This window comes from Enhydra lutris, unplaced genomic scaffold (genome assembly GCF_002288905.1).
Source record: "Enhydra lutris kenyoni isolate GAN:26980312 unplaced genomic scaffold, ASM228890v2 scaffoldscaffold20, whole genome shotgun sequence".
NCBI lineage: Eukaryota > Metazoa > Chordata > Mammalia > Carnivora > Mustelidae > Enhydra > Enhydra lutris.
Genome location: NW_019154104.1, coordinates 17997760 through 18025458, shown reverse-complemented (window position 1 = coordinate 18025458; position 27699 = coordinate 17997760). Strand labels below are relative to the sequence as shown.

Below are 27699 nucleotides of genomic sequence, written 5' to 3'. Positions count from 1 at the left end.
TCTTTGTGGGTTTTGTCTAGTTACTTTTTCTGAAGATTAATAAAGGCTGAGTTTCTGTCTTCTCACTAAGCCTCAGCGTACCACCAGTAGAGTAGACCCTAAAGGTAGGATCATACTTTTTTCTTACAAAAATGAGGAGCAGAGCTTTTTTTTTCTTGCCTCGTAAAAATGCTCATAACAAAAAAGTTACAAACAAATTTGAAGGTTTTGGAATAGGAAAATGTAGGATCCTGACATCTTTTATTTTTTGACCTTGTGAACTACAAAGGTGCAAAAAGAAACTCGTGTTTATTGAAAGAAGGGAGCTTAGTTTTAATAAAATATTAAACATTATGCTTTATTAGCTAACTTAACATTTATAGTTGACCAGATCGTCATTAAAGTCCCATGAATCTTATTTTTTTTTTTCAAAGAAGTCATGATCTCTGAGCCAGAAGTGAATAAAGTCTGCAGGACTGGACAGCGTTGGCCTGTATCTTGGAAGGGGAGATACTTGCTTCTGCTTTCTGGCTAACACTACATTTTTGCTTGCTGTATCGTAATGTTTATGTGCAGACATACCACAACGTTTCGACTTTTGTTTTCATCAAATTACGCTAAGAGTTCCTTAAATATGATTAGATTTCCACAACGCAAGTCCTTCTGAGAGAACAAATAGAATTGGCGGATGCTATTTGTGAAGTAGTCCTTTCCAGATGTCAGTAGACTGGTGATTCTTTTGTGTAATAAGCATTCTTCATGACAAATTAGTTTCTTTATGAAGAAAATACCCGTCTCCCTTGATCGTAGTCTTAAAATTCTGGTGATATTTCTGTGACATCATTGCCTTTCCTCTAATTAACTATAAGTGGGAAAGCTTAGACAAGGTTAGTCCAGGCTTTTTCAAAAACAGTGAGTCTTCTTAAATGCTGTTGACAGAAATAGGAAATGTGCAGTCGACAGAAAGGCTTTAGGTCACTAGCACCTTTCTTGATCGAGCGGGTTTCTTTGAGCTTGTCCCTTTGTTTAGAATAACAAGAGAGTGGAATCCATGCAGAAAAGGATCAAGGAAATATTATCTTGTAGGACATATAGGTGGCTAGAAATGAATGGGGAAAAGAACTGATAGATTTTGTGATCAAGCAAAACGGTTTTAATTTTTTAATTCTAACTACTCAAGAGTAGAATTTGTAATATGTGTAGAGCAGGGATCAGCAAACTTTCTCTGTAGAGAACCAGATAGTAAATATTTTAGGGATTTGTGTGCGATATGTTCTGTGTTGGAGCTACTGAACTTTGTAGTTGTAGTGTGAAAACAGCCATCGATGATATGTAAATGAATAACTGGCCGTGTTCCAATAAAACTTTATTTATGGACACTGAAATTTGAATTTCATACCATTCCCACATGTCACAAAATGATTTTTGATTTTTTTTAAATCCCCAATCGTTTAAACTCTAAAAATCATTCTTAGCTCACAGCTCATGCAAAAATAGGTGGAGGCTGTTTGCTGGTCCCTAAATCTCGGTTAGTCATACTGCTAACTAGTAAAGTACATGACATGATGGTGGGCTAGAGTATCTGTTCCATTGCCTAACGTGCTTTTTAAACCCTACTTTCAAGAGGAGTTAAAAAATGTCAAATTTGCTTTATCTTTGAGGCCAGATGAGGATAAAAAAGTAGTAATATGAGAGAATGTGAGTAGGACTCAAGGGAGTTAGACCACTGATACTCTTAGGAATTTGCTAGAAGCACAAAAATAACACCATTACGTTCAGCAGGCACAGTTCCTTGAACTCAGAAGTAGGAAGAGTACAGAACTCAGAGGGCATATCTTCTGGATTTAACTACAGAGCTCTTTGAAGATTCGAAATCCATCAGAATCCAGTCATATAGTTTTGTGAGCCATTTCTTAGAATGACACCTGAGGAAGTTCCCACCTACAAGTACAGAAGAAAATAAAACGAAAGAGCCTTTAAAGAAATTGAGTATGTTTTATTGGCTCTTGCTACAGCAAATTTCTTGGATCTATTCAGAGATAAACTTAAGTGAGGAAAGCATTACTACTTAATTTAATCAGGATTTTAAGGATTTAGTTTTGGCAAGATATTTGGAAATGTTGCAAAATACAAAATATTTTCAGATTTTTGATCCAGAAATGTAGACTGGGATTTTGCCAAGCCTATTCCTTATGCCATATGATGAGAATGTTCCTTCCTTGCTTTGGTTTCTTCCATCTTGTAGAGTAGGTGAAAAAAATTGGCTAGCTTGGAAGGAAACACTCCCACTCAAGAAAACAGCTCATAATGTAAAGAATAGAGTAATTTTTCTTGAACCAGATCGATCAAATTTAATGATGATTAGGCAAAAGAAGGGGCAAGAATCAGCTGTTAGTGATGGCTCAGGAAATGAAACCAATTGTACAGAATTCTATAGGGCAAAAGTTTTATTTCAGTGGGTTCAAATGGAGTTTGTTTTTATATTTATATTTTTATTTTTTTAAAGATTTTATTTATTTATTTGACAGAGACACAGCAAGAGAGGGAACACAAGCAGAGGGAGGGGGAGAGAGAGAAGCAGGCTTCCCACAGAGCAGGGATCCCGTTGCAGGGCTCCATCCCAGGACTCTGGGATCATGACCTGAGCCAAAGGCAGCAGCTTAACGACTGAGCCACCCATGCGCTCCTGTATTTTTATTTTTAACCTTCTGTTTTGAAAATGAGTTTTGTTGTACCCACTTCATATCAGGAAGACATTAAACCCAGAAAACATAACTTTGGTCATACTGACTTTCTTCTTGTTCATGGATTTTTGTTAGTTGCTGTGTAAATGGGGAGAAAAACATGATAGATGTTAGATGTCTTAAAGTTGGATAGCTTCATTTGAAACTGATAGTTGACAGGATTTATAAACAAAATGGGTTGATAGCTTTGTATTGTTTGATATACCTAGCCAGGTTGAGATTACGTCTATGAACCGTAATACATAACTTTCTAATGCTAACCTAACAAAATGACTTTAGATGTTTATAAAGTACTTTGAAATAATAAGCAAAAGTTATAGAGTTTTCCTTTTATTTGTTTTACAGAAAAATAAGCTCCCTTCTGTGGCTTAATTACGAAATTTGCATTTGTGATTGGCTAATGAACTGGAGTAAAATCACGGAAACTTGGAGTGTTAGATTTGACAACCAGAATGGGCACTGCTTTGTTTTTCACAGGAGCTGATGTGTTCTCTTGTGTTTGACTCTTTTTTTCCAGTGAAACCAGCAGTGTGTGTAGCAGCAGTGACACAGGGCTGTTTACCAACGATGAAGGACGGCAAGGTAATCTTGATCCTAGCTTTGGGATGTTGGTTCAGTATTTCTGGGGAGATTGTAATGCTTAGATGAGTGACTCACTGAGAATATGGTGGTTGTCTATGGCAGTGGTTCTCAAACTTTAGAGCATTTAAAGGCCACCTGTTAAAATTCCTGAGTTCCTAGAAATCAGATAGGTCTGGAGTTGGCCCCTAGAATCTGAATTTTTCTAAGTACCTGCAGTGATTTTTATGCAGGTAGTTCAGACTTTGAGAATCATTAATTAGGGGAATATAGTGTCAAGGATGGGACTCTGGGAAGTTGCTAATTTTATTAGAACCAAAAAATATCCTTCTGTATTGTACTCTTTTATTGGCTATTAAGACATTCTTATTTTTATAAAAGAATTTATTTTTATAACCTTATTTATAAATGAACATAGTGTTCTAGATGAATATATTATAAAACACATCTTCTTTCTAATGTTAAAACTCCTTAAGTTTAGCATAGAACACTGTGAATAGGGCTGGTGTATGTTAATTACCAGTCCCTTATCTTTACAGCCTACACAGTAATTTGAAACTGTGTTTTATCCTCTGCATTTGCTTAGGACTATGCTAATTGTGTACCAATGATAATTTCATGTAGCTCCTTTGGATTGTGTTTCTGTTAATCTAAATAAGGGATTCATAGATGTCTAAAGTCCCTTTTAGCTCTGAGATCCAGTGATTTTTCTTTAATGATTGAAAACAGAAGCACAATGACTACATGTCCAGGTTGTTCCAGATAGGCTCCCTAGTAACTGAAGGAATCCTGGGACTGTAACACTCAGGATCCAAGTTCTGATTTTGGAGAGAGATCATGAGGGCGGGTATCTCACTCGTGCCTCAAGAGTCATGGGCATGGACGGAGTTGCTGAGCTTCCTACTATAATGGAGGTTATTGTGAGTACTTTTCTATCTCTTTCTGATTCTGAGGGAGCCATGTCATTAGAGGCTGTGTGTGTGTACTCCCAGGTGGGGTGTGGCTCAGGTCTTGATTCTTTTGTTTCATACCAGGAAGTCTGGTTGTCTTTCCATGAATGAATTAGTGCATACTATTCAGAATTACAAATGCTGCTTTTTCTTTGCTTTTATACTGCTCTGTGAAGTATAATGTCTCTCTTTTATTTATTTATTTATTTGAAGGAGAGACAGAGATAGCGAGAGAGTAGGAGCCATGAGCAGGGAGGAAGGGGAAAAGCAGGCTCCCCCCTGAGCAGGGAGCTTGACGCAGGGCTCCATCCCAGACCCTGGGGATCATGACCTGAGTGGAAGGCAGATATTTAACCAACTGAGACACCCAGGCGCCACTCAAAATTTGTCTCTTGAAGATTATGATGTATAATTATCCAGAAGTTTAAGAAAGCGTGGACCTTTTTATGACAGGTTATGTGTTGGGCCTTTGGAAAACCTTTCTACTGGTAAGGAATCCTCGGTTTCTGATGGAAGATTTTAGGTTATTCTAGAGCCCCAGCTTTCCTCTCTGTTTCAACTTCACAGGTTCTGATGATACTTAGATGCTTGGAGTTCTCAGCACAAAGCTATTTATTTCGTGCTTCCATGCCTTTGTTTACGCTGGTGTCTTTGTCAGGAATCTCATCTTTACCTTTTCTTGAATGGTTGCTCATCCACCGAGACACGGTTTTCGTTTTCTCCCTCCAGGGCATATTTATGGACTGCATCGGTGGGGCTTTTTGCTCTCATTTTCTTATTGGGTTTGGGCAATAGGAGCCATTAGCAGAGGAATGGAGGGAGGGAGGGATGGAGGGAGGCAGGGAGGCGGATAATTGAGTGTATTAGGCAAGTTTTTATCATGATAATAGTGTTTAACAGCCCCAGAATTTCAGTGGTGGTGTACCGCATTTATTTCTTGCTGTGGGGCTAGGGGTTGGCTGTGCGTCAGCTGGCCCAACTTGAACTCAGCTGGTCTCCAGGATTTAAACTATATTTGTATCTACTTAGTGTTTCTTATCCTGGGACCTTTCCCCTGGAGGCAGTGTGTGGCATGGACTTCTCATGCTGGCAAACGTGAATGCTAAGTGACCAAACCAGAGCATACATATTTATTTAAAGCTTGTGCTTGGGTCACATCTTTTATTTATTTTTTATTTTTTTATGTATTTTAGAGATTTTATTTATTTATTTGACACATAGAGATCACAAGTAGGCAGAGAGGCAGGCAGAGAGGAGAGGAGGAAGCAGGCTCCCCACTGAGCAGAGAGCCCGATGTAGGGCTCAATCCCAGGACCCTGAGATCATGACCTGAGTCGAAGGCAGCTCAACCCACTGAGCCACCCAGGTGCCCCGGGTCACATCTTCTAATGTTCTACTACCTAAAAGCTTGTTACTTGACAAACCAGTTATCAGTGGGATGAGGAAGTATGCTCTGCCTCAAGGGGAAGGCTCTGGAATTCCATGATAAAGGACAAAAGGCATGGATGTATTATCATAGGGAGGTAGTGAAGAGTTGGCAACAATAATGCAATCTACTGAGTTGGATTGTAGTTTTCCCTGGCTCCCTTTCTATTGGGCAGTCTTCTATAACCTCAATGTTCTCTCTGGTCTCTGATAACCATTCTTTCTCCTTGCTGCTGCAGGTTTAGGAAGGGTAAAGGTTCCCCACTGTGCTGGCTCCCAGGTGCTTCACTGTCTCTTATTGGTTCCTCTTAATACTGTATACACTTTCGTAAATAGTCACTTCATTAAAGTCATTTTTTTTTTTTAAAGATCGTATTTATTTATTTGACAGAGAGAGATCACAGGTAGGCAGAGAGGCAGGCAGAGAGAGAGAGGAGGAAGCAGGCTCCCCACCGAGCAGAGAGCCCGATGTGGGGATCGATCCCAGGACCCTGGGATCACGACCTGAGCTGAGGCAGAGGCTTTAACCCACTGAGCCACCCAGGCCCCCCTCGATTATCCCATTTAAATGTGCGTGCATTTCCTGAAGATTCCGACTGATACACACTCAGTGCAGGTCTCCTCTTCTAGAACCCCTACTCTTTGCCTGAACTTACTGCTTTGTTATCACTTACCATGATGTTATTATTTGTAGATGTGTGTCTTTTCCACTGAAGTCTTCCAAGGCAGGAATTTTTTTTTTTTTTTTTTTTTAACTATTTGGAGCTACAGTGGGTAACATATTGCCTGGCATATAGTAAGCTCTTAATAATTACTTACTGGGAAAGCCAGATAAGGGGAAAATTCTCCTTTTTCTCCCTCAAACAGAATTAGACATAGAACCTCAGATGATGAAACAGCTAAACCTATTTTGGAAAAAGCAGGAGGAGCAGGAAGTCTGGAGTCTGACCCATCAGCTTCTTCCTTATTCTCTGGCAGTAGTCTTTTAGGGGAGCTGCTACATCATGCATCCTGGTGAGCCCAGGGTTGGGGACTACTGGTCTAGATGACTTCACAAGGTTTTCTCCAGTTCAGTGAGTCCCTTTTTATATTGTCAAAAATCTTGAGTGAATGCTTAAGAACAACAACAAAAAAATGCCATTATGGGATACCATTTGTCTTCAGGAAGTATGGTCTAACTAACTATACTGTTTTAATAAATGGCCTAAGGAATGCTTGTGAATAAGAAAGGAATTAATATATTGACATGCAGAGAAACTAATCATTGTTAATTGCTTTTTTTTTTTTTTAAGATTCTATTTATTTGACAGAGAGAGAGAAGAGACAGCGAGAGAGGGAACACAAGCAGGGGGAGTGGGAGAGGGAGAAGCAGGCTTCCCGCTGAGCAGGGAACCCAGTGCTGGGCTCGATCCCCGGATCCTGGGATGATGACTTGAGCCAAAGGCAGTCGCTTAACAATTGAGCCACCCAGGCGCCCCTCATTGTTAATTCTAAAGCCTATCTGTAGTTCATCTTGTGTACATGGCTTGGTGAGATGCTTTCAAAGTAGTGATTCTCAAAATATGGTACTGAAGTCAGCTTTGCATCACTAGGGAACTGGTTAGAAATTCAATTTTTGATCCTTTCTAGACCAGAATCAGAAACTTTGGGAGTAGGGCCCAGCAGCCTGTGTTCTGACAACCCTTTCTGCTTCCTTTGATGCAATTGAAGTTTGAGAACCACTGGTCTAGAGAAGTAGTTGTTGGTGGTGTGTTTTTATAAGGGAACACTTTGAGTAACTTTTTTTTTTTTTTAAAGATTTTATTTATTTATTTGACAGAGAGAGATCACAAGTAGACAGAGAGGCAGGCAGAGAGAGAGAGAGAGAGGGAAGCAGGCTCCCTGCTGAGCAGAGAGCCCGATGCGGGACTCGATCCCAGGACCCTGAGATCATGACCTGAGCCGAAGGCAGCGGCTTAACCCACTGAGCCACCCAGGCGCCCTTCGAGTAACTTTTTAATGGACATTTTCCTTTTCCCTTTTAGAGATCTTCAAGGTGGGTTAAGAGTTATCATTATCCTGGCCTGTGTTAGAGGCTCATAAATCTGATACTTCGTGCCCTAACCATGGCCTGACCAGCTTTCCCTGGGATCTGGCATACATTAGAGAATGAATGCACTGTGAATTATTTAGATGTTCTTGTAGTAATTCCCTTCATCCTTGCTATTTTGAAAGGCGTATGGAGTGGCAGACCTAAAGTTATCTGTCTTACTACTTTTTGTGGGTGGGAGCAAGTTCTGTTGCAAACTGAGAAGCTGTCATCCTAGCCAGTAGAGAAAGGTTTGAACCAAGAGTCTGACTCTATGGATCTCTTCTTGATTTTGTCATTGGTGAAGAGTCTGGCCTTGGGTGACTGGTGTAACTTCATGACAAGCCTTAAGGGATTATATTGCTTCTCCTTGTGGTTAGTTTTTTCCTGGTTGCTTGGATTGCTAGTGTCAAGATGATTTTTCTGTCCCGTTAATGTGGTAGGAATTGAGATATGGGTATGCATTTTTTATTCACCCGTTATAACAAATACAAATAAAACATCCTGAGGAATAGCTAGTTTTTTTTTTGTTTTGTTTTGTTTTTTAAAGATTTTATTTATTTATTTGACAGACAGAGATCACAAGTAGGCAGAGAGGCAGGCAGAGAGAGAGGGAAGCAAGCTCCCCGCCGAGCAGAGAGCCCGATGCGGGACTCGATCCCAGGACCCTGAGATCATGACCTGAGCCGAAGGCAGCGGCTCAACCCACTGAGCCACCCAGGCGCCCATGAATAGCTAGTTTTGAATTGAAAGACATTTGTGGGCTTTGAACCCCCAGGTCCATTTATACCACAGAATGCTACATAAGAGGCAACTTATTTTTGTGTTAAAGGCTTTGGAGTTAGACTTCGGGTTCAGATCTTGCCTTCATCATTCACTAACTTGGTCTTGCCTGCTCTGGGCTTTAGTTGGCCTCATTTATAAGTTGGAATTAGGGTAGGGTTTAGAAGAGATAACATACTTAAGAGATTTTTAGCATGGACCCTCATAGGTGGTAAGGGTTTAGTAAATGGTAGCTCTATTAGTTTTTTACTCTAAAAAGAAGTCCAGTATAACACAGTATGACATTTTTGTGAAACTAGTTTGATACTCTAGTTTTCATCATAATATAGGTCAAGAAGAAGGATCAAAACAAATTTTTTTGTACTTCGACTTTATTTAAAAAGTATAATAAAATCCATTGCTCTGAGAAATCATCTTCCCATTTACTTTTCCATAGAGCATGTTAAAATTCCAGCTTATGATATGATTTCTTTATTTTAGGAGATGATGAGCAGAGCGATTGGTTCTATGAGGGAGAATGTGTCCCAGGATTCACTGTCCCTAATCTTCTGCCAAAGTGGGCTCCTGATCATTGCCCTGAAGTAGAAAGAATGGATTCTGGACTGGATAAACTTTCCGATTCCACATTCCTTTTACCTTCTCGACCAGCTCAAAGAGGTAAGTTCTGAGGAGACCAAAATATACTTCACAACTTTTATGGTTCTCTTTGGGGAGAATCATCCCATGGCCAGTATACTCATCCCTCTAAGTATGCATTAACTCTCTGAAATTTGGAGCTACTCCAGGGATTTTCCTAGAAGATTCAAGGGTGAGTCTCAAAGCTTGAGGTTCTCCATTCATACCTAAATCAACCCATGGAGACTCTTGGGATACCTATTAGCAGGGCATTCCTTCAGCTTGCTATTGCCATTTGTGCCAGATTTAGGAAGCCTAGCAGCGTGTCACTGCTGCTTACCTGCTGTGAAACCGATGGGCTATGGAGTGCTCAGTGGGAGCCTGAAGTATTGGATCTTGGAAGAGAACAGATTTCAGTAAGAACATTCACATACAAGGTATAATGACATTTTTTTAATTGGATGATTTTAAAATATTTCCTTAAATAATTTGATTTTATTCTATTATTGTGGACTTAAACACAAATACATCCTTTCCTTTTGCTTTTCCTTTACTTACGATGTAGCAAAGTAGAGTGGAAAGCGCCTAGGACAGGAGGAAGGAACAGGGTGCTAATACTCTCAGGTACTGTCTTCTAGCTCTGTGACTCTGACAGAGTCACTTCATTGCCTTGGGAGATGGGGGTTGGCACTTAAAATAATTGTGGCTTTGAGAAGACTGTTTCAGAGGTTTCTTTTAGCTCTGTCAACTGATGATTCTGGGGTGCCCAGTCATCAGTCATGAGTCAGTCAGTGATCATGTGTTTGTTGGGCATCTTTTGGTGATCAGAATTATGCCCAAGCGATAAACTCCTATAGCGTTTTCCAATGATGAATTTACGTGACTGAAAGTCCTTCTGAAAACATTTGGCTCTTGGTAGAGATTATTGCCTGGCTGAGGCACGTGTTGCTACCTTAATAACTTGCGTCAAACATTTCAGTGACCATTTCTGAAAATTCGTTATGGACCACTTAAAATGCACACAAATGAGAACAGGAAGGACACCTTAAAATGGCCCATTATTCTATACCCAGAGACAGTGTCATCGATAAGACTTGGGTGTGGATTTTTCCAGTTGTGTTTTTAATGTATAGAACACATACAGCAATTAGAAAAATGGCTATACATTTTTATGTATATTATGTATATATTTTGTATATAAATGTATAAATGGCTATACACTTATACAGGCTATTTTTACTATTATTTCATGACTTCAGTGTTTTTGAGATAATAACTAGGATTTAATTTATTATTAGAAATTGTTGATAACACCTTTTATTTGTGTACTGTTTTCAATTTATAAAATACCTTCCCTGTGTTATTTAATTGAGTCTTCCCATCAGCCCTGTATGCTAGGACTGAGTGAGTGATTATCCCTCCTTTCTAGGTGAGGATCCCTAGGTCAGAGGTAAAGACACACCTAAGATCATACCGCAAAGACGTAAGAATAATAAATCCTTGGCATATAGACTAATGATACTAGTTTAAGGGTCATTCTAGTAAGGTCCTGGGGAGGAAGGCCTTTGGGTGTACTAGAAGCATATCATTGGTAATGAATCTTCTGCATTCTGTTTCTGAGGGCTTTCTTCTTTTTTTTAGGGTACCATGCACGCTTGAATCGTCTGCCTGGAGCTGCAGCTCGATGCCTCAGGAAGGGCCGAAGAAGGCTTGTTGGGAAGGTGACCGCTCTCCATGTCTACTGGGCTCACTGGGAGACTGGAGGACAGTATTTCCTATGGGATTTGTGTACTGTTTTCAATAATCCGAGGTGCTGCAGAACTTCTTGGAGTAAATTAAGCCAATTGAAATGTTCTGCAAGTTCACAAGAGCGAACCTTAATGTAGGATATAAATGGATACACAAAAGATGAAGCTTAACTCATACAGAAGTTTTGACAAAGCGCAAGTACTATTATGACAGTTTGTCTGTAATCTGTAGGCCTGCTCTAGTGTCTTCTATTCTTTTGATTAATCTTATATTTTTATTGTAGAAGTTAAAATACTCTTGGCTTCTTTATAACTCCTCCTGAATTCATAAATGCTTCTTCTGTCCTAACTTTGGTCTTTTATTCCAGAATTCATTAAAAAAAAAAAAACAAAACCCAAAACTGGAAAGAAAACCTGTTACCAGATTTCGAAAGCTTCTCCTTGGCTACATGGAAGGAATATCTACCATTTATTCACTTCCCCCTTTGCTGGGGACTGTACTGGGCACTCAATTCATTTAATCCTCTTAACAACCATATAGGTGATGTTCCCACTTAGCAGATGAGGAAAACTTGGGTTCAGAGAAACTAGGTAATGTCTGCTATTCCCCAGGAAGCTGTGGCAGAAGAGAGAATTGAACCCAGCTGTGTTTCTCTTTTATCTTTTCTAATTTAAAATTTAAAAGTTATTATTTTTTTAAGAAGTATTTATTAATTAGAGAGAGGGCACACAAGTAGGGGGAGGGGTAAAGGGAAAGGGATAAGCAGACTCCCACTGAACAGGAAACTGTTTTATCCCAGGACTCTGGGATCACGACCTGGGCCAAAGGCAGGCACTTAACTGACTGATTCACCCAGGTACCCGTAAAAATTATTTTAATTAATTTTTTACTGTAGCTTTGAGATTGAAGGTAGGTGAAGACTGGGGCTCATACCTAGAGAGGATGGTCGTGGGCAAAGGGCAAGGGAGTGAGAGGCATTTCAGAGCGTTAATGCATAAACATTTAGAATGCCTATTATGTGTCAGGCTCTGTGCCAGGCCAGGTACACAGTGATCACAGCCACAGCCTGGCTACCCTCAGGTGTTTTTATAGTTTAATTAGGGAACCGTTTTCTGAAATTTTTGCTATGTAAAAAGCTATTTATTTCCAGGTGAACTCAGATTTTTTTTTTTTAAGATTTTATTTATTTATTTGACAGGCAGAGAGGCAGGCAGAGAGAGAGAGAAGAGAAGGCAGGCTCCCCACTGAGCAGAGAGCCTGATGCGGGGCTTGATCCCAGGACCCTAGGATCATGACCTGAGCCGAAAGCAGAGGCTTTAACCCACTGAGCCACCCAGGCACCCCAAAGTCAGATATTTTTAATCTTTAAATTCAATTTCAAATCTCTTAATTGGAAAGACATTTGATTATTGAAAGAATGATACCTTCTTCTTTTGGCTCATTGATTTCACAGACATTCAAATGCTGCTTTCACTGTTCTGAGAGCTTATTCTTAGTTAACAGGACAGCTAATAGGTAGAGGCAGGCAGGAGGTTGGGAGTAGGGAACAGAGAGATGGTTTTACTTTTTCCTTTATCAGTTGGCCTTGAAAGATAATGTTCTACCTACTATCTACCTTACTTTGTTTCAGCTCCTATAAAATAAGAGCCTTCCACTTCCATGGAAGTAAATCAGTTTGTCTTGAAGGCTCCCTTTAGCTTGCCTGGAAGGAAATTCTAGGGCCTATTGGGTATGCCTCTAAGAATTTCAAATGAATGGGATAATATTTACTTGTTTAATTCATCTTCATCACCTTAAAGGGATATTTGTCATTTCTAGCAGAGGTCAGTGTTCTGCCCCCCTTCTTCCCCCTCCCCCACCTCTCTTCTCTTTCTCTAAATTGTAATCATAAATAATGAGTTTCATTCACAGCTCCCTGCCAGCGAGCTGCTAATTACGCAAAGTACTGCTTGTAATTTACACAGTAATAAACTGTAAATTTAAACATTACGGCACTTTAAGTTAATAATTTTTCTGCAGTAACAAATAGCTCATTTTTCACCCATCCTTTCCCTTGGCCCCACTACTATGGCTGTGTCTGTGACCAGGAGGCATGTGCATAAGGGATGAAGAATGTGAAGAATACAGTCTGTGAAACCTTTTCGTTTAGCTCCACTCCCGCCCAGAATCTGACTTCAAATTAATTTTCCTATGGTCAGTACTGCGAAAATGTATACCCTAATATTCTAAGCTAATCCACACACATACATGAACACTGATCATATTTGCCCAGTAACAAATGTGTTTGAGTAACAGGCTTCACGTACTTGACATTCATGCCTGTGACTTACACGCTCTATCTTAGCACTTACTCGTGTGTGCATGACTCTTACTCGTGTGCTATCGGTGTGCTTCCCCAGGTCCTGTGATAGACAGTCATTGTAAATATATTCAAGTGAAGTGAAGGGTGGTGAGTGCCTTGTGCCATTTTTCAGTTTTTTTGGAGATTATTAGTTTCTGGTGGTATTATGGATAAGATTTCATATTACAGTCTTAAGAACCCTAAATTTAAGAACCAGTTTTTACAAATTTCTGTTTTACTTTAAGAGATGATGCTTAACAGACAAGACAGGGTAACAGTTTTTGTAAGTTAGCAAAATTCCTTTAATACGTGTACATTTAGTCAGCAGATTTTAGGTGTTCCCAGTGAGGATGGGGTGAATTTCCCATTATGAAGGGGCTGTGTCTGAGCTGGGGAACTTGGTGTGTAGCCCATTAAAAATCAGCTGCTGTTGGATTTTTTAAAAATTGTTTCTATTTCTGTATACTTTAATAACTCACTATTAAAATGCTATCTATAGTAAACAAGGTTTATAATGACTTTTTTGGAACACTAGAGAAAAATAAGTCTAGAATAATATAACACTTTCAAGATAAATTTCCATAAAAAGAAATAAACTTGCTATTGGATTTTAAGATTGACATTTGACATGTGCCTTTGAGGTTGCTGGCACAGTTATTGGAAAGTGTGAACTTGATGACAGATCATACTTTATTTGTTTCTGTGGTTAGATGACACTCTTGTCTTCCTTGCCTTTGCAGGAGACCAGCATAAGTTCTGAGAGAATAGGCCACATCATTAGTGACCCTCGGCAGAAGGAGTAAGTGCTTCTATAATTTACTCATTATCCTAGCCCATTCGTTGGAGTAGGAGACAGAGGGAGGTTTTGTGAAAGGAACCTAGAAATCTGACTTTACAGCTGAATGAGAGGATCTTAAAGATTTGTACTTTACAACAGTTAACATGGCTAATGCCCTAAACTCAAGACAGTGATTTTTTTTCCTTCTAGACTAGTTTTTATTTCTTTGCTGTTTGTGTATATAGATGCTGCATTATAAAAGTAACCTCCAGTTGTGCTCTTACTATTTATTTATTTATATTGATTGATTGATGTATAACATTAAGTAAGTTTCAGGTATACAACATCGTAATTCAGTATTTGTATCCACTACAAAGTGATCATCACCATAAATCTAGGTACCATACATCAGCTTGAAATGGAGCCCTTTCACCCGCCCGTCATCCCCTTCTCCTCGGGAACAACAAATCCGTTCTCTGTATCTATGAGTTTTGTTTTGTTTTATTCTTTCGTTTGTTTGTTGTTACTGTTTTTGTTTAGATTCCTCATATAAATCATGTCATACGGTAGTTGTCTTCTCTTTCTGACTTACTCATTTAAACTAATCCCTCATGGTTCATTCATGTCACACATGGCAAGATCCCTTCTCTTTTATGGTGGAGTAGTATCCCGTTGTGTGTATGTGTATGATGTATACACATGTTCTTTATCTGTTGATGGAATCTTAGATTGTTTCCACATCTTGGCCATTTTAAGTAATGCTTCAGTGAACGTAGAGGTGGATGTATCTTTTCAAATTGGTGTTTTCATATTCCTTGGATAAATATGCAGATGTGGTATAGCTGGATCATATGATAGATCTATTTTTAGTTTTTCAAGGAATCTCCATACTGTTTTCCAGAGTGGCTGCACTAGTTTGCATTCCCACCAACAGTGTACTAAGATTCCCTTTTCTTTTTGTCCTCACCAACACTTGTTATATCTTGTTTTGTTGTTAATAGCTATTCTGACAGGTGTGAGGTGATATCTCATTGTGATTTTGATTTTCATTTCTCTGATAATTAGTGGTATTGGGCATCTTTTCATGTGCCTGTGGGCTTGTATGCTTTGGGGAAATGTCTTCCACGCCCTCTGCCCATTTTTTAATTGGATTGTTTGGGTTTTTGTTGTTGTTGAGTTATATGAGTTCTTTATATATTTTATTTTTTTTAAAATTTTTATTTATTTTTTAAATTTCTTTTCAGTGTTCCAGAATTTATTGTTTATGCACCACACCCAGTGCTCCATGCAATACGTGCCCTCCACAATACCCACCACCAGGCTCACCCAGCCTCCCACCCAGTTCTTTATACATTTTACATGTTGATCCTTTATCTGATATATGATCTGCAATATCTTCTCCCATTCAATAGGTTGCCTTTTTGTTTATTGATAATTTCCTTTGCATAGAAGCTTTTTAGTCTGATGTCCCATTTATTTATTTATTTATTTATTTTTAAAAGATTTTATTTATTTATTTGACAGAGAGAGATCACAAGTAGGCAGAGGGGCAGGCAGAGAGAGAGGAGGAAGCAGACTCCCCACCGAGCAGAGGACCCGATGTGGGGCCCGATCCCAGGACCCTGGGATTATGACCTCAGCTGAAGGCAGAGGCTTTAACCCACTAAGCCACCCAGGCGCCCTGCTGTCCCATTTATTTTATTTTTGTTTCCCTTGCCTTTGGAGTCAGATCCCACCTCCCACCCCCCCAAGTCAAAAGAGACCCATGGCAAGAAACTTATCACCTGTGTTCTTCTAGGAATTATTCCCCCAACCTTTCTTGTGACAGCCTTGTCCCCTAACACGATTGGCTGTTTGATGTCCCCTATACGCTTCATGGTTGGTATCTAGTTGTGATCTTATACTCATTAGCCTGGCCAAATTTGTCATTTACAAAATAGGCAAGATGTGAGTTTGTTTTATGTTCTTGTTGAATTTGGGGATCCTGTTGTTACCACACAGCTGAGAGTCTCTTGGTGTCACACTGTAATCTCGGGTTTGTTTTTAGAGAGTACAGTGGTTTGCATTTCATTACAAGGCTTTTTGTTTTGAAGATATTTTTTTTTTTTTTACAAAAGAAGTTTGTATACAGTTACCATCTCTCTCCTTTTAGCCTCTAGTTCCTTCTTTTCCCCAGTTCTTTCTTCATCTTCACTTGGTTACCCCAGCATCTTTTTTTCTGCTCTTCTGTAATTTCCAACTGCTTCTTTTATTGTTTTCTTCCCTGTTGTTCTCTCTCTCTCTTTAGTTTCTGGTTACCGTCAGCTGGGAAAAGAGAACGAAATCAGGTAAGATCGCTTTTCTTTGTCATCTTTATTTTATCATTTGATTTCCTTTCCTTTAGAAAGAATAAAGCATTGGCTTCTGATTTTCCTCACATTTCTGCTTGTGCACATGAGGTAAGGTCCCTGTTCCCTATGTTATTCTGATTTTTTTTTAAAGAGGACTGTTTAAGATTATCTGATACTCACTGATAAGAACTGTAGCTAATTCCCCTTTTTAGGTTCAACTGTGTTTTTCTGTTTATTACTTGTAATGCATATTTCATAGGGATCGTTTTTATTTTGGTTTTGAACTTTGCAGTAAGAAATCAGAGTGAACCTCGTTTGTCTATGATTTAGTTCAGCACCCGCATCCTACTCTGAGAAGTACAGCAATGAGACCTGAACATAAGAAACAGAAGGAGGGAGGGCTGCTGGGAGTGAAGTGGAGTCAAGGCCTTAGGACCTTGCCCACTTAGTCTCAGTCTGTTGTCTGGCTACCCCTGGAGAGGGCCTTTGGCAAATGTAGGCCTTTATAAGGGGTCATAATTTAAAAATTACTGACTATGGCTAACAGTATGTTCCTTTTTTTTTTTTTTTTTTTTTTAAAGAAAGAAAAGGAATAAAAAGAGTACATCAAGTTTCTGGGTCTTATTACCATTCTGGTCAGGGTACTAACTTCCAGCCAAAAGGTAGGCTTTCTCTCCCTGTAGAGCAGCCATGAGCTAGAGGATTACGGCCTGAGCAGTCGACATGCAAGTGTTCCAATAAGACCACACTCCTTGAAAAGCCCCTGAAATGAGAGTAAAGGAAGAGTAGAGAAAGTACTCACCAATTTTGCACCGAAGCTCAGCGTCCAGATGTAAAGACTCAAAGCCCCACGTTCAGGCGCTGAATGATGAAATTTTAGAATATAATTGAGGGTCAGTGGGGTGCAGTCCGGAGCCGACGACCAAGAAAGAATTCTTGAGATCTTTGGTGCAAAATGGTGGTTTATTAAAGCACAGGGACAGGACCCATGGGCAGAAAGAGCTGCTGCAACAGTATGTTCCTTTAATGTTTGAAGCTTTCGATTTTTGTGGGGATGGAGGTTGCTTTATCTCAATTAGGTACAAAACAGGTGAAGACCGATAGGTGGAAATACCAGGTTTCCTGTTGCTTACCGGTTTTTGTTTTGTGTTAGACTCTTTAGGGCTTATTAAATTGATGTACAGCTTAGACTTGGAACCTTCCTCTTGAAGTTACTATTTCAGAATGAACTAGAGCATAGAGTTAGAGTATACCTAACTGGTGTGTACTTATGATTTTAGATGGTGTGTGGACATACGATTATTACTTTAAGTCATAATATGTATTAGAAAAAATATCGTTCCATAGAAATAGTAAGGACAAGGTTGAGTAAAAATAATTGGTATGAAGAAAAATATGGAGTAAATATAGTGCAGATGGTGGCAGGTACAAAGTGATTAAGGTGGTACGTGAAAGACAGGAAGCCAAGGTACTGATCGTGTTTGCGTCAGAGGATTGAAAGGCATAAGGAGGCCTGTGGTGATTACCTAGTCCAGATCTGTTACTCACAAATAAGAGTAAAACAATTTGCCCAAAGTTAAATTTCTTTGTAAGTTCTTTTGAAATTACCATTCAGAGCTTCAGTCTTAAGATATATTTAGTTCTGAAATTTGGGGGAAGGATTATTCTGGGAGAAGTCCAAAGAAAGCTAGAAAACAGAAAACGAGGTATTTTTGTGTACTGTATCCGAGTTTGATCCTCACAACCACCTTTTGAGATAAATAGAAGTTTTACAGAAGAGAAACTGGAATTATAAACTGAAGGCAGTATTTTTTTTTTAATATTTATTTGACAGAGAGAAATCGCAACTAGGCAGAGAGGCAGGAGGAAGCAGGCTCCCTGTGGAGCAGAGAGCCCGATGCGGGGCTAGATCCCAGGACCCTGGGATCATGACCCCAGCCGAACGCAGAGGCCCTAACCCACTGAGCCACCCAGGCGCCCCAACTGAAAGCAGTATTTAATTTAGCCCCATAACAGTCCTGTAAAATAGATAAGATAAGCAGTGCATCCGTTATACAGTTGAGGATAGTAAAGCTCAAAGAAAGTGTTGCTTTTAACGTATGGCAACTCAGGGATAGACCGGAACCAGATGTTAGGGATCTTAATCTAGTTCTGTTTCTATGAACAACGACTGTTGGCATGTGTCAACCATTATTTACTAGATGCGCTGACCAGGATAAGGAAATAAAAAGGTAACTTCTTGCTAGTTTTCTTAGGAACAAGAGCTAATAGTCAATAGCATAAGTTCCTGTTATATCAAATAGAAAGTACTATCTTCTGCCATTTAAGTAATTGTCATGTATTAGAATTTTTTGCAAAGTTGTTACTTACCAAGGAATAGCCTTTTTTTTTTTTTAAGATTTTATTTATTTATTTGACAGACAGAGATTCACAAGCAGGCAGAGAGGCAGGCAGAGAGAGAGAGGAAGGGAAGCAGGCTCCCTGCTGAGCAGAGAGCCCGATGCAGGGCTTGATCCCAGGACCCTGAGACCACGACCTGATCCGAAGGCAGAGGCTTAACCCCCACTGAGCCACCCAGGCGCCCGGGAATAGCCTTTTTTTTGAGGTGTGCGGCATCAGTACGCTATATTCCTGGCTGCAACTTCACTGAATGGTGTCATTCATATGGTCGAAGAGTCAAACGGTCCAAGGGGCAAAGTAATCAAATAATAGGCCGCTCCTTGGGATCAGATCTTTTCATAGAAGCTGTTCTAAAATAATCTCATTTTTTCCTGCAGTTTAATCCCTTGTCTCCTCTTTACTCCTTGGATGTTCTCACCGACGCTTCTCACCGAAGATGTTCACCAGCACACTGCTCTGCCAGGTAAGTGTCTACTGGTGATGGTTTTCTTCCAGACAAGACCCTTTCCTTTTTTACAACACTCTTCAAATTATTAAGTATATTTGTGTATAATATCCAATTTGATCTTTACAACAACCTTTAAAGGCCAGTGGATGTTTTACAGATACAGAGACTGAGGCAGAGTGTTGAAGTGTCTTTCCTGTGATCACATGGCTGATATGTGATTTAAGTCTTAACTGTGACCTGTCTTCTGACTTGTATTAGAGCATGGATTCTTTTTTTATTTTGTTCTTTTTAACAACGTGGGGCTGGAATCCATAACCCTGAGATCAAGACCTGAGCTGAAATCAAGAGTCAGACGCTTAACCAGCTGAGCCACGCAGGCACCCCCAAGTCTTCTGGCTTGTATTTCCTATTCGGCTAAAAGCCCCATCTTCAAGAACATTATTAATGATCCTTCCCTTGACCTGCAGAACTCTGTGTAATTTGCCTTCTGCCTGCGTGTCCAGCCTCCTTTCATATACTTCTCTCTCCTCGCTGGGGGAGAGGTCCAGCCATGCCAGGAAGCTCAGCTCCGTTTTGTTCATCAAAAGTAGCAACCTTTTCCACTCCTGAACCTTCACACTTGTTCCCTTTGTCTGGAGTCCCATGCTAAGCCTCTTCTCACAGTTGGCTACTTCTCATCTCAGGGAGGACCTCTCAGACCATCCTGTCTAAGGAGGCCACATCCACCGCTTTCTGCTCATCAATTTCTTTTTGCTAAAGCTTTATCACAGTCTGTAATGAATTTGCCTGTTGGGTTCCCCTCACAGCTTTTTTCTCCTGTCTCTCTCACTAGGATATAAGCTTTGTAGTGTAGGGACTTTGTTTTTTCTTGTTCCCTGATAACATCCCCAGCACCTAACATAGTGTCTGGCACTTACTAGACATTCAGTATATATTTGTCAGAATGAATCCTGCGTTTTTCAGCAGAAATTCTCTGGAATTAGGTGACATGGGAAGTAAACACGGTTTTAATGGTAGTATCCCAAGGTTGTGCAAGGTTATTTTGCACAAAAGAGGAGCTAATAGGCTGAACCCCAGAACTTTTATAATTTCTAGTGGCACAAAGGATTTCTTCCCAAAGTTCTGATGTGGGTTTTTTTTCCCCTTTCTCTTAATTCATTCTTAAATGGATATGTTCATAGGTTGGTGTGCAGGCACAAGAAGTGATCCTTTCACAGATCCAATGAGAACTTCCACTATGGGCTATAATAATAAATTCTGCCCCCTAACCTACAGCTAACTGCCAGAGCTGCTACTGGAGAAGTAGTAATAAAGTAATAAATGACTTCTCTAAGGCCTTCTCTTTGCAGTTTGTTCATCATTCACTCACTCGGCACTTGCTGGCTCCTTGCTGGCTCCTTGCTGGCTCCGTACCGTGCACCAGGCTCTTTGTTTAGCTCCTGCCCTCAGGGGCTTCCATTCTCTCGAGAAAGCCAGGCGTGGACATCAGCAGTTACAGTGTGGAGAGACAGCGTGTAAAAACGCGCACCAGAATGATACAAAGCCCAGAAGAGAGGCTTCTAAGTCCGAGGCTCAGGGAGGTTTTCTTACAGGTGGTGATCCTCAGGCTGTCTCGAAAGACCCAAGATTTCAATGCGTAAGAAAGCAGTCCTCCAGCTTTTTGTCTTAATCCCGTGTGAAATAATGGCTCTTCGGCAAGATTATATGAATAGCACCATATCCTGTCAGATGTAGAAAGTGGATTCTTTGCCCTCCTCCCTTTACTTCTGTTACTTAGAGCTGTGTGGTGCTGTGCTGAGCTTTTATCAGGTTCCCTGTTGCTTCTAAAGCCTCATGCTGGCTGGAGTGGGTGTCAGCTTTCTGTTTCTTTAAATTTTTTATTTTTTTAGATTTTATTTATTTATTTATTTGACAGAGAGATCACAGGTATGCAGAGAGAGAGGGGAAAGCAGGTTCCCCACTGAGCAGGGAGCCCAATGCGGGGCTTGATCCCAGGACCCTGAGATCATGACCTGAGGCCGAAGGCGAGGCTTTAACCCACTGAGCCACCCAGGCGCCCCTTTCTGTTTCTTTATGTACCTTATTATCCACATCATTGTCTTCCTTCTGCTGGCGGTGCTTGTGGCCAGGCTTGGAAGAGTAAGGGAGTCTAGGCTGTGCTTCCAGTGTGGTCAGCTCTAGGGAAATACTGCTCATTGCTTTAGACCATTACTCAAACAAGGTGAGAGATTGTGGACAATTCTAGCTCATCTTTGTCCTTTTAGATATCATTCCCAGGGCAGTGGATGCAAAGTGGGTTGCATTCTTTCAGGGTAGGAGAAGACATTTTTTAAAATTTCCATTTATTGTCTGATCCTTAAAAAATGGGTTTTTGTTTTAAATTGTACATAGAGACATCCGTAGTATGTATTTTTGTTTTATGTGTATGTATTACCTACATAAAGGGTGTTTGTGCACATGTTTTACTCATGGGGGAGCACAGTCAATAAAGTTTGGCAACCGTGGCTCTGTGGGAAATGGTCAGCACAAGTGACCTCTAAGCAATTTTTAGAAAATGTGGATGATGAAACCTTGAGCCCTCCGGGCATCCTCTTATTCCTTTGAAGTTGGGGAGTGGGGGTGGTGGTCCCTGCCCAGCAAAGGGGCAGTTGAGAAGGAGCCATCTAGCTCTGGTGTGGCCGAAGGATAAGATGGTTTCAGAGCTGGATGGTTGGAACTTTGCAGAGTGGACACCATTTAACAAAGCCTGGTGTCTAACGAGGACTGTTAAAGAGCCATGGTGGCAGGGAAGAGGCAGGTGAATGACTGTATTAAAAACTGTTTCGAATGGAAATTTTATCTTTTTCTTGTTCCATTTTATTTGTAGTAGGAAAAGATTTCTTTCAAAGCGTCTGGGCAGCCTTGGGAATTTCACACCTATCATTAGAATGATATGTGTGTGTGTGTGTGTGTGTGTGTGTGTGTGTGTGGTGACTATGTTATCATTAGTGGTATAATTTTATTTTGCGAAGAGAAAAGTGTTTCCTGTTTTATCACAGCTTTCCCCGAGGAGGGCTGGTGTATTAATTTGCTGTATTGCCTCCTGGCTGTTCCCAGGCTGTTTTTCCTCTTCATCATGGAATTTTTAATGGCCCTGGTGCCTCTTGGGAAGCATGTGAGGAAGAGTTCCTCAGGGAGTGCTTCCCTTTTTTCACATGCCTATAATTACTCTCCTTTAAGAGCACAAAGAGTTTGATAATCATGCCTGAACTGTGAAGGTTTCCTCTTGTCAGGTTACTGAGCTGAGGCTGCTTCCTGCCTGGACATTGCCTGTTCCACTCACTCAAACACTCAACTGCAGGAGACAGGACCCCTCATCCACCCTCTCACTGCTGGAGCCATTCAGCTCTGGGTCTCGGCAGGGGGTGTGGGAGGGAGGGGGCAGGGGAGCGCCCATGACCTCAGGTACTCTCTTGGTTAGTATTTCATTGCTATAAACAAGGTAATGATGGGACCCTGATTTTAAGAGAGCACTATATTGATGTATCATTTTAATACAGCCCAGATGGCAGGTGCAGTGGATGGGCAAGGGAGTCTTTGTGATCTTTTACTGCCTAATAGATGTGTGGGTTGTGAGGTTTCCAGCACTACCACTCTAGAAATACTTGAATTTGGTGTTTTTCAACTCTGACTGCGCTTTCGAATCACCTGAGAAGCTTTATAAAATAGAGCCATGCTCAGCCCCACTCGAAGATTCTGATTTAATTGATCTGGGATGAGGCATTGGCATTATTTTTCAGTTCCCAGGTGACTCTAATACACAGCCAAGGTTATGAACTGTTGCCCTAAATGCATATGATTTTGTGACCGGTGCTTTGTAATTTTCTTAAATCCCATTTCGTAATCAGCATGAGCTCTGTGATTTGGTGGTGTGTGTGATTCCTTATGGGAGGTGAAACGCTGGACTTCACTTTGGACAACTTCTGAAATGAAGCGGAGAATGTCAGGGTCTAGCACAGTGCCCGGCACACAGTGATTCACTGATGGGAGGGTTTGCTGGGTGGGTGTCTGGATAGTTGGCGGGGTGTGTGGATGAGCTTCGTAAACCAGCTGTTTCGGTTTGGTTGTTTTGGTTGCTAGTATTGGGATGTTGTATTAAAGTAGTAGTACCTGTTACTGGTGTTAGGAGTTGCTGCTGCTCAAACAGCAGATGGTGTGATCGGTGTTCAGGTAGAGGCAGTGGTGTTACCGTCAAGGACACAGTTCTAGAATGGTAATAAGGAGCTAGTGCTGGAGGCAGCTTTTCCCAAAATGAAAGATTTATTGATTGTGAAGGATAGCTTTTCTTACCGTGATTGCTGTAGAAAACCGTAACTAGAACTTAACCAAATGCTACTGCTCTCTGTATGACGTGCGAGTCACCACTTGTGGTTTTTTTTTTTTTTTTTTTTTTTTTTTTTTTTTTTTTTTTTTGACAGAGATCACAAGCAGGCAGAGAGGCAGGCAGAGAGAGGAGGAAGCAGGCTCCCTGCTGAGCAGAGAGCCCGATGCGGGACTCGATCCCAGGACCCTGGGATCATGACCTGAGCCGAAGGCAGAGGCTTTAACCCACTGAGCCACCCAGGTGCCCACCACTTGTGGTTTTTGAGTGTCTCGTGGCATTTTTGAGTTTTCCCCAACTTCCCTGACCTTTCTTCTTTCACAGGGGGTGGTTTGGTAATGTATCACCACTTCCACTTAGACCTCCTTTAAGTTTTTAATCTCACGTTAGCAGGTATTAGTGTGAGGCAGTCCTGGGTAAGAACCTTGGCGTTACTTGGGCAAGTGCCTTAACCCCCCTATACCTCAATTTTCTTATCTTTAAAATGGAAATACTTATTTTTATTGGGCTAGCGGAGATCGAAATGGAATCACATATTTGACTGTTTAGCATACTGGTAGCTAATACGACTATTTACGTTACATTGCCACTACCCCTACCCTGTCCTTAGGATAATGGCAGTTTTATAAACTTGGAGTTGGCTTCCGGAGTCATTTGCTAATGGGGTGTTGTACAGATACTTGGGGTGCTTAAATAGCCTCAAATGGACTATAGAAGAGGAGGCATTTGGACAGTGGATAAAAAAGAGAGACCTTCCTGCCCATCAGAGAGTTGAAATATGATGGGCTATGCTCATTGGAATTCATTTTATCTGTTCACAAACGTTACGATCTGCATATCAGAGTTGTGTGCCCAGCTGGCTGTGCCACTTGACAAGGAGTTTCAAAGAGCGAGAAGAAGACTCAGTTCATGCTATTAATTTTGACCTTTGGAGCCATAGTAAACAGCCTCGGGTTTTACCTCAGGGCTTAGGGGAAAGAACCTTTTATTAGTCTCATATCTGCTGGGGCTGCCGTGACGCACCGCAGCCGTGCTCACCTCCGTAGCGCCTTCGTTCTGGCCGTGTGTGAGGGTGTTTGTGCCGGGACCGTGTCCATGCAGCTGCTCAGTCCTACTGGAACTTCCCCTCCGAGAGTGCACAGCTCTTGAATCTTTTGTCCTTCACCGGATAGTCTAGTTGACAGCCCCACTCGGCCGGCTGGCATCTTATGCCTAAGTGGAGTGATGAAAGCGTTTTCCCTCCCTGGCTCCTGTAATTGGCCCAACTCTCCAGTTGATGCAAAATTTTGCTGCTCCTGCGGGTGGCATGGAGCTGCTCCGTGATCTGCCGGCCTCAGCCTGGCTGAGGGAAGGAGAGTGCCGAGAAGTTCCAGGCGCTAGTGAGCTGTTTGGCACGGACTGCTGAGGGTTAGGTTTGAGTGCAAACGCTACGGGAATTGCTGGGATCTCTTCCTGTTAGATCAGCCTCGGCTGTGTCCTCTAATGATGAAGTGCTTTCTCTCACTAGCGGCTGCTAGTGTCAGGCCTGGCCCCTGTCCTCGGTGCAAATCTGAGAAAATAGTTCCCCTACTGGGTGTTTCATAAATGCCCATTAACCCTGAAGATAAAATCACATGTGAGGAAGGGGCCTTTCTACTTCCCTAGACTTGATCCTCGTTTCCTTCATTGTACCCTGGCACTTTGTTCTTTGATTACAGCTCAGTGTCTTAGTATCTTTTCACTCTTTACGCATCGGCCTTTTCACTATGCTGTGAGCTCCGGGTGGTCAGGCCCTCAGCCCGGTCATTTGTGTGTACCCTGTCCGTATCATCGGAGCGCTTTACACAGGGTAGGCCTCCATAAATTTGTGTTAACAATAATTGAGGGGAATAGATTGGTACTTAAGGAGAATAATTGGAATATATGATATATATGACCTTTGGTCCTTAGAAATATCAATAATTTTTTTTTCTGATACTACTTGTTTGTATGTGCTTAAGAAAAAAAATACAGCAAATAAGTACATTCTCACAATACATTTTATTTTTATTTCCTTTATTAAAAACGTGAACTTTTCAATGGGTTTTTAAAACGAGTGAATTTTTGAAGGTGAACTCTTCCTTAAATTGGCTTGCCATTGGCAGGTAAAGACTGTTTTCACTCCTTAGGAGTGACTCTAAACATCTTTGTTCTTAAATCTAAAGCAGCCACTTCAGTTATTTTTTTCCCAACATTGGTTCTATTAAACATGCATGTATTTCTCAAAGTAATTTTTTTCCCCCTAAAAGTACATTCCTGCCCCAGGGACATAGTGATCTGCCCAGTTTCCTAAGTAACCCTGCCGTTTAACAACGCACCTGATCTCTCAGTTACCTCCACTAAAAAGTGAAAGAGAAATGTTGTGTTTATGTGTAGATATACAGAATACTCTTTCAATTAATTGCTAATCTTCAGCATTCACCTTCACATCTGTGAAATGAATTTAGTTACTTTTCCTGGAGTAAGAATTTTTAAAGAATGTATTTTTCTGCTTTTAATGCTGACCCCCCCCCCCGCCCCATCATCAGTTCCTTTTGGCCAGTGCTGCTGAATGGGGTGCATTTAGGGGAAGGACTTGGGCTGTGAAAGGAGGCGTGCCCCAAGAACTCCGAGGCCCAGATCAGATGAAACAGAACCAGGATAGCCTTTTCTTTTCTCTAGGGTAATTGTTTGTATACTAGGGAACAGCGTTTTTATTTCAGTTCATTTTCATTTAATCATTCTGTTGTTTTTTAGGTTAAATTTTTAGATCTTTTTTATTAACTAGTTTGGCTTTGAGAATTTGACATTTCTTTCTTTCTTTTTTCTTTTTTATTCTTTAACTCAGTACTTTTCACAGCAGGTAGAAGCTTATTGGAATTACCTGAGGAGAAATTTCAGAGTAAGCGTATTATTGGTTCTTCTCTCACCCCAGCATGGAGGGGGTATGCTTGTTTCGTAAAAGTCTCCTTACGTGATTCTGATAACCATTGCCACTCCAATTGAGAAGGAAGTTTTGACTTGGTGGAAATTTCAGCTTAAGTGATACTTAGCCTTTTGCTCCTGCATCGTTGAAAGATCCCCTCCCTCCACACACAGTACATGATTTGCAGTGCAGGAACGACTACATACTGCTCTTAAAAATCTTGTTAAGTCTTCTACCCTTTCTACCTACCATGTATTGGCGAGAAGGGGAAGCTCTGACTTTCCCTGTCCTTTGTGAGAGCTGCTTGTGTGTTGACCCTTTTCAGTTTCTATCTTGTGAGAGTAGACAGACATACTGTATGAATAAAATAACACAAATTAAAGAAAGGGAGCCAAATACACCTGAGTGAAAATGAGGGTGGGGAGAGGTCAATATTTTATTTTGTTTCCCTTTCTTTCAGTCTTTATGTCTGGAGTTACTGATGCTGAATTATTTGGGGACACACAAAAACTGGAACTGCCTCTGATTAGGAAGCTGTAGCTGCAGCAGGTGCATACGCCTATGCTCAGGTTCCCAAAAATAACACAGGGGGCCCTTCCAGCATCACACACATTATTCTCCACTCCCGAACAGGGTGTCCTCATGTTCGGAATGTGCTATACAGGCGGCAGCTTCCATTTCCTGTCTCCTTCGAGTCTTCTTGCACTAAGCACTCAGCTTCCTCTGTGATTTCCTGAGGCTCTCAGTCTCCATGCTTCTGGGTTTTCTTCCCTCTCTGTCCTCCAAGGTTTTTCCAAGGCAGACAAAGCCCTCAAAAGGAAAAATAGATTTTTCCCAAGCTGTGAAGTCTTCCATTTCTAGTGTTCACTTAAAACCAAAAAGAAGGAAAATGTCTTGCTGTTCTTTGTAATAATTTGACTGTTTCTCTTCTTCCTTTCCCAGATCTTTGCTAGGAAGGGATGTAGGGAGAGACAAGTATCTCTTCTGTACTCAGACCTAAGGTGTGATGTTATTTAACTTCTTACAAAATAGCTCTCCAACCTGGAAATGGTCCTAAGAGAAATGTGTTAAGAGGGAAGGAGCATTAAACTGAATTCTAGGAATGAATGTGGCTTCTCTTTATCCCTGCCTCAGTTTCTCTGTTATCCAGATTCTAACTAGAAAAGCTGTGTGGCTGGAAATAGGACTAGGCTACAAGGTCCTTTAGGGAAGGGACTGTCTCACCTC

The 27699-nt window shown here is 40.9% G+C and overlaps 1 protein-coding gene across 3 annotated transcripts in view; it reads left to right on the top strand.

The window, feature by feature from the left end:
* LOC111148497 (G-patch domain containing 2 like) overlaps positions 1–27699 on the top strand; it is a 52575-nt gene that overhangs the window by 14757 nt on the left and 10119 nt on the right. The window contains exons 3-8 of one of the 3 annotated variants that reach the window (XM_022505093.1): positions 3241–3305; positions 9009–9185; positions 10785–10864; positions 13974–14032; positions 16299–16449; positions 19119–19204. In XM_022505093.1, the coding sequence (XP_022360801.1) occupies positions 3241–3305; positions 9009–9185; positions 10785–10864; positions 13974–14032; positions 16299–16449; positions 19119–19204 (618 nt within the window). The remainder of the gene's footprint in view (positions 1–3240; positions 3306–9008; positions 9186–10784; positions 10865–13973; positions 14033–16298; positions 16450–19118; positions 19205–27699) is intronic. The other 2 variants (XM_022505095.1, XM_022505094.1) reach the window with 2 other exon arrangements.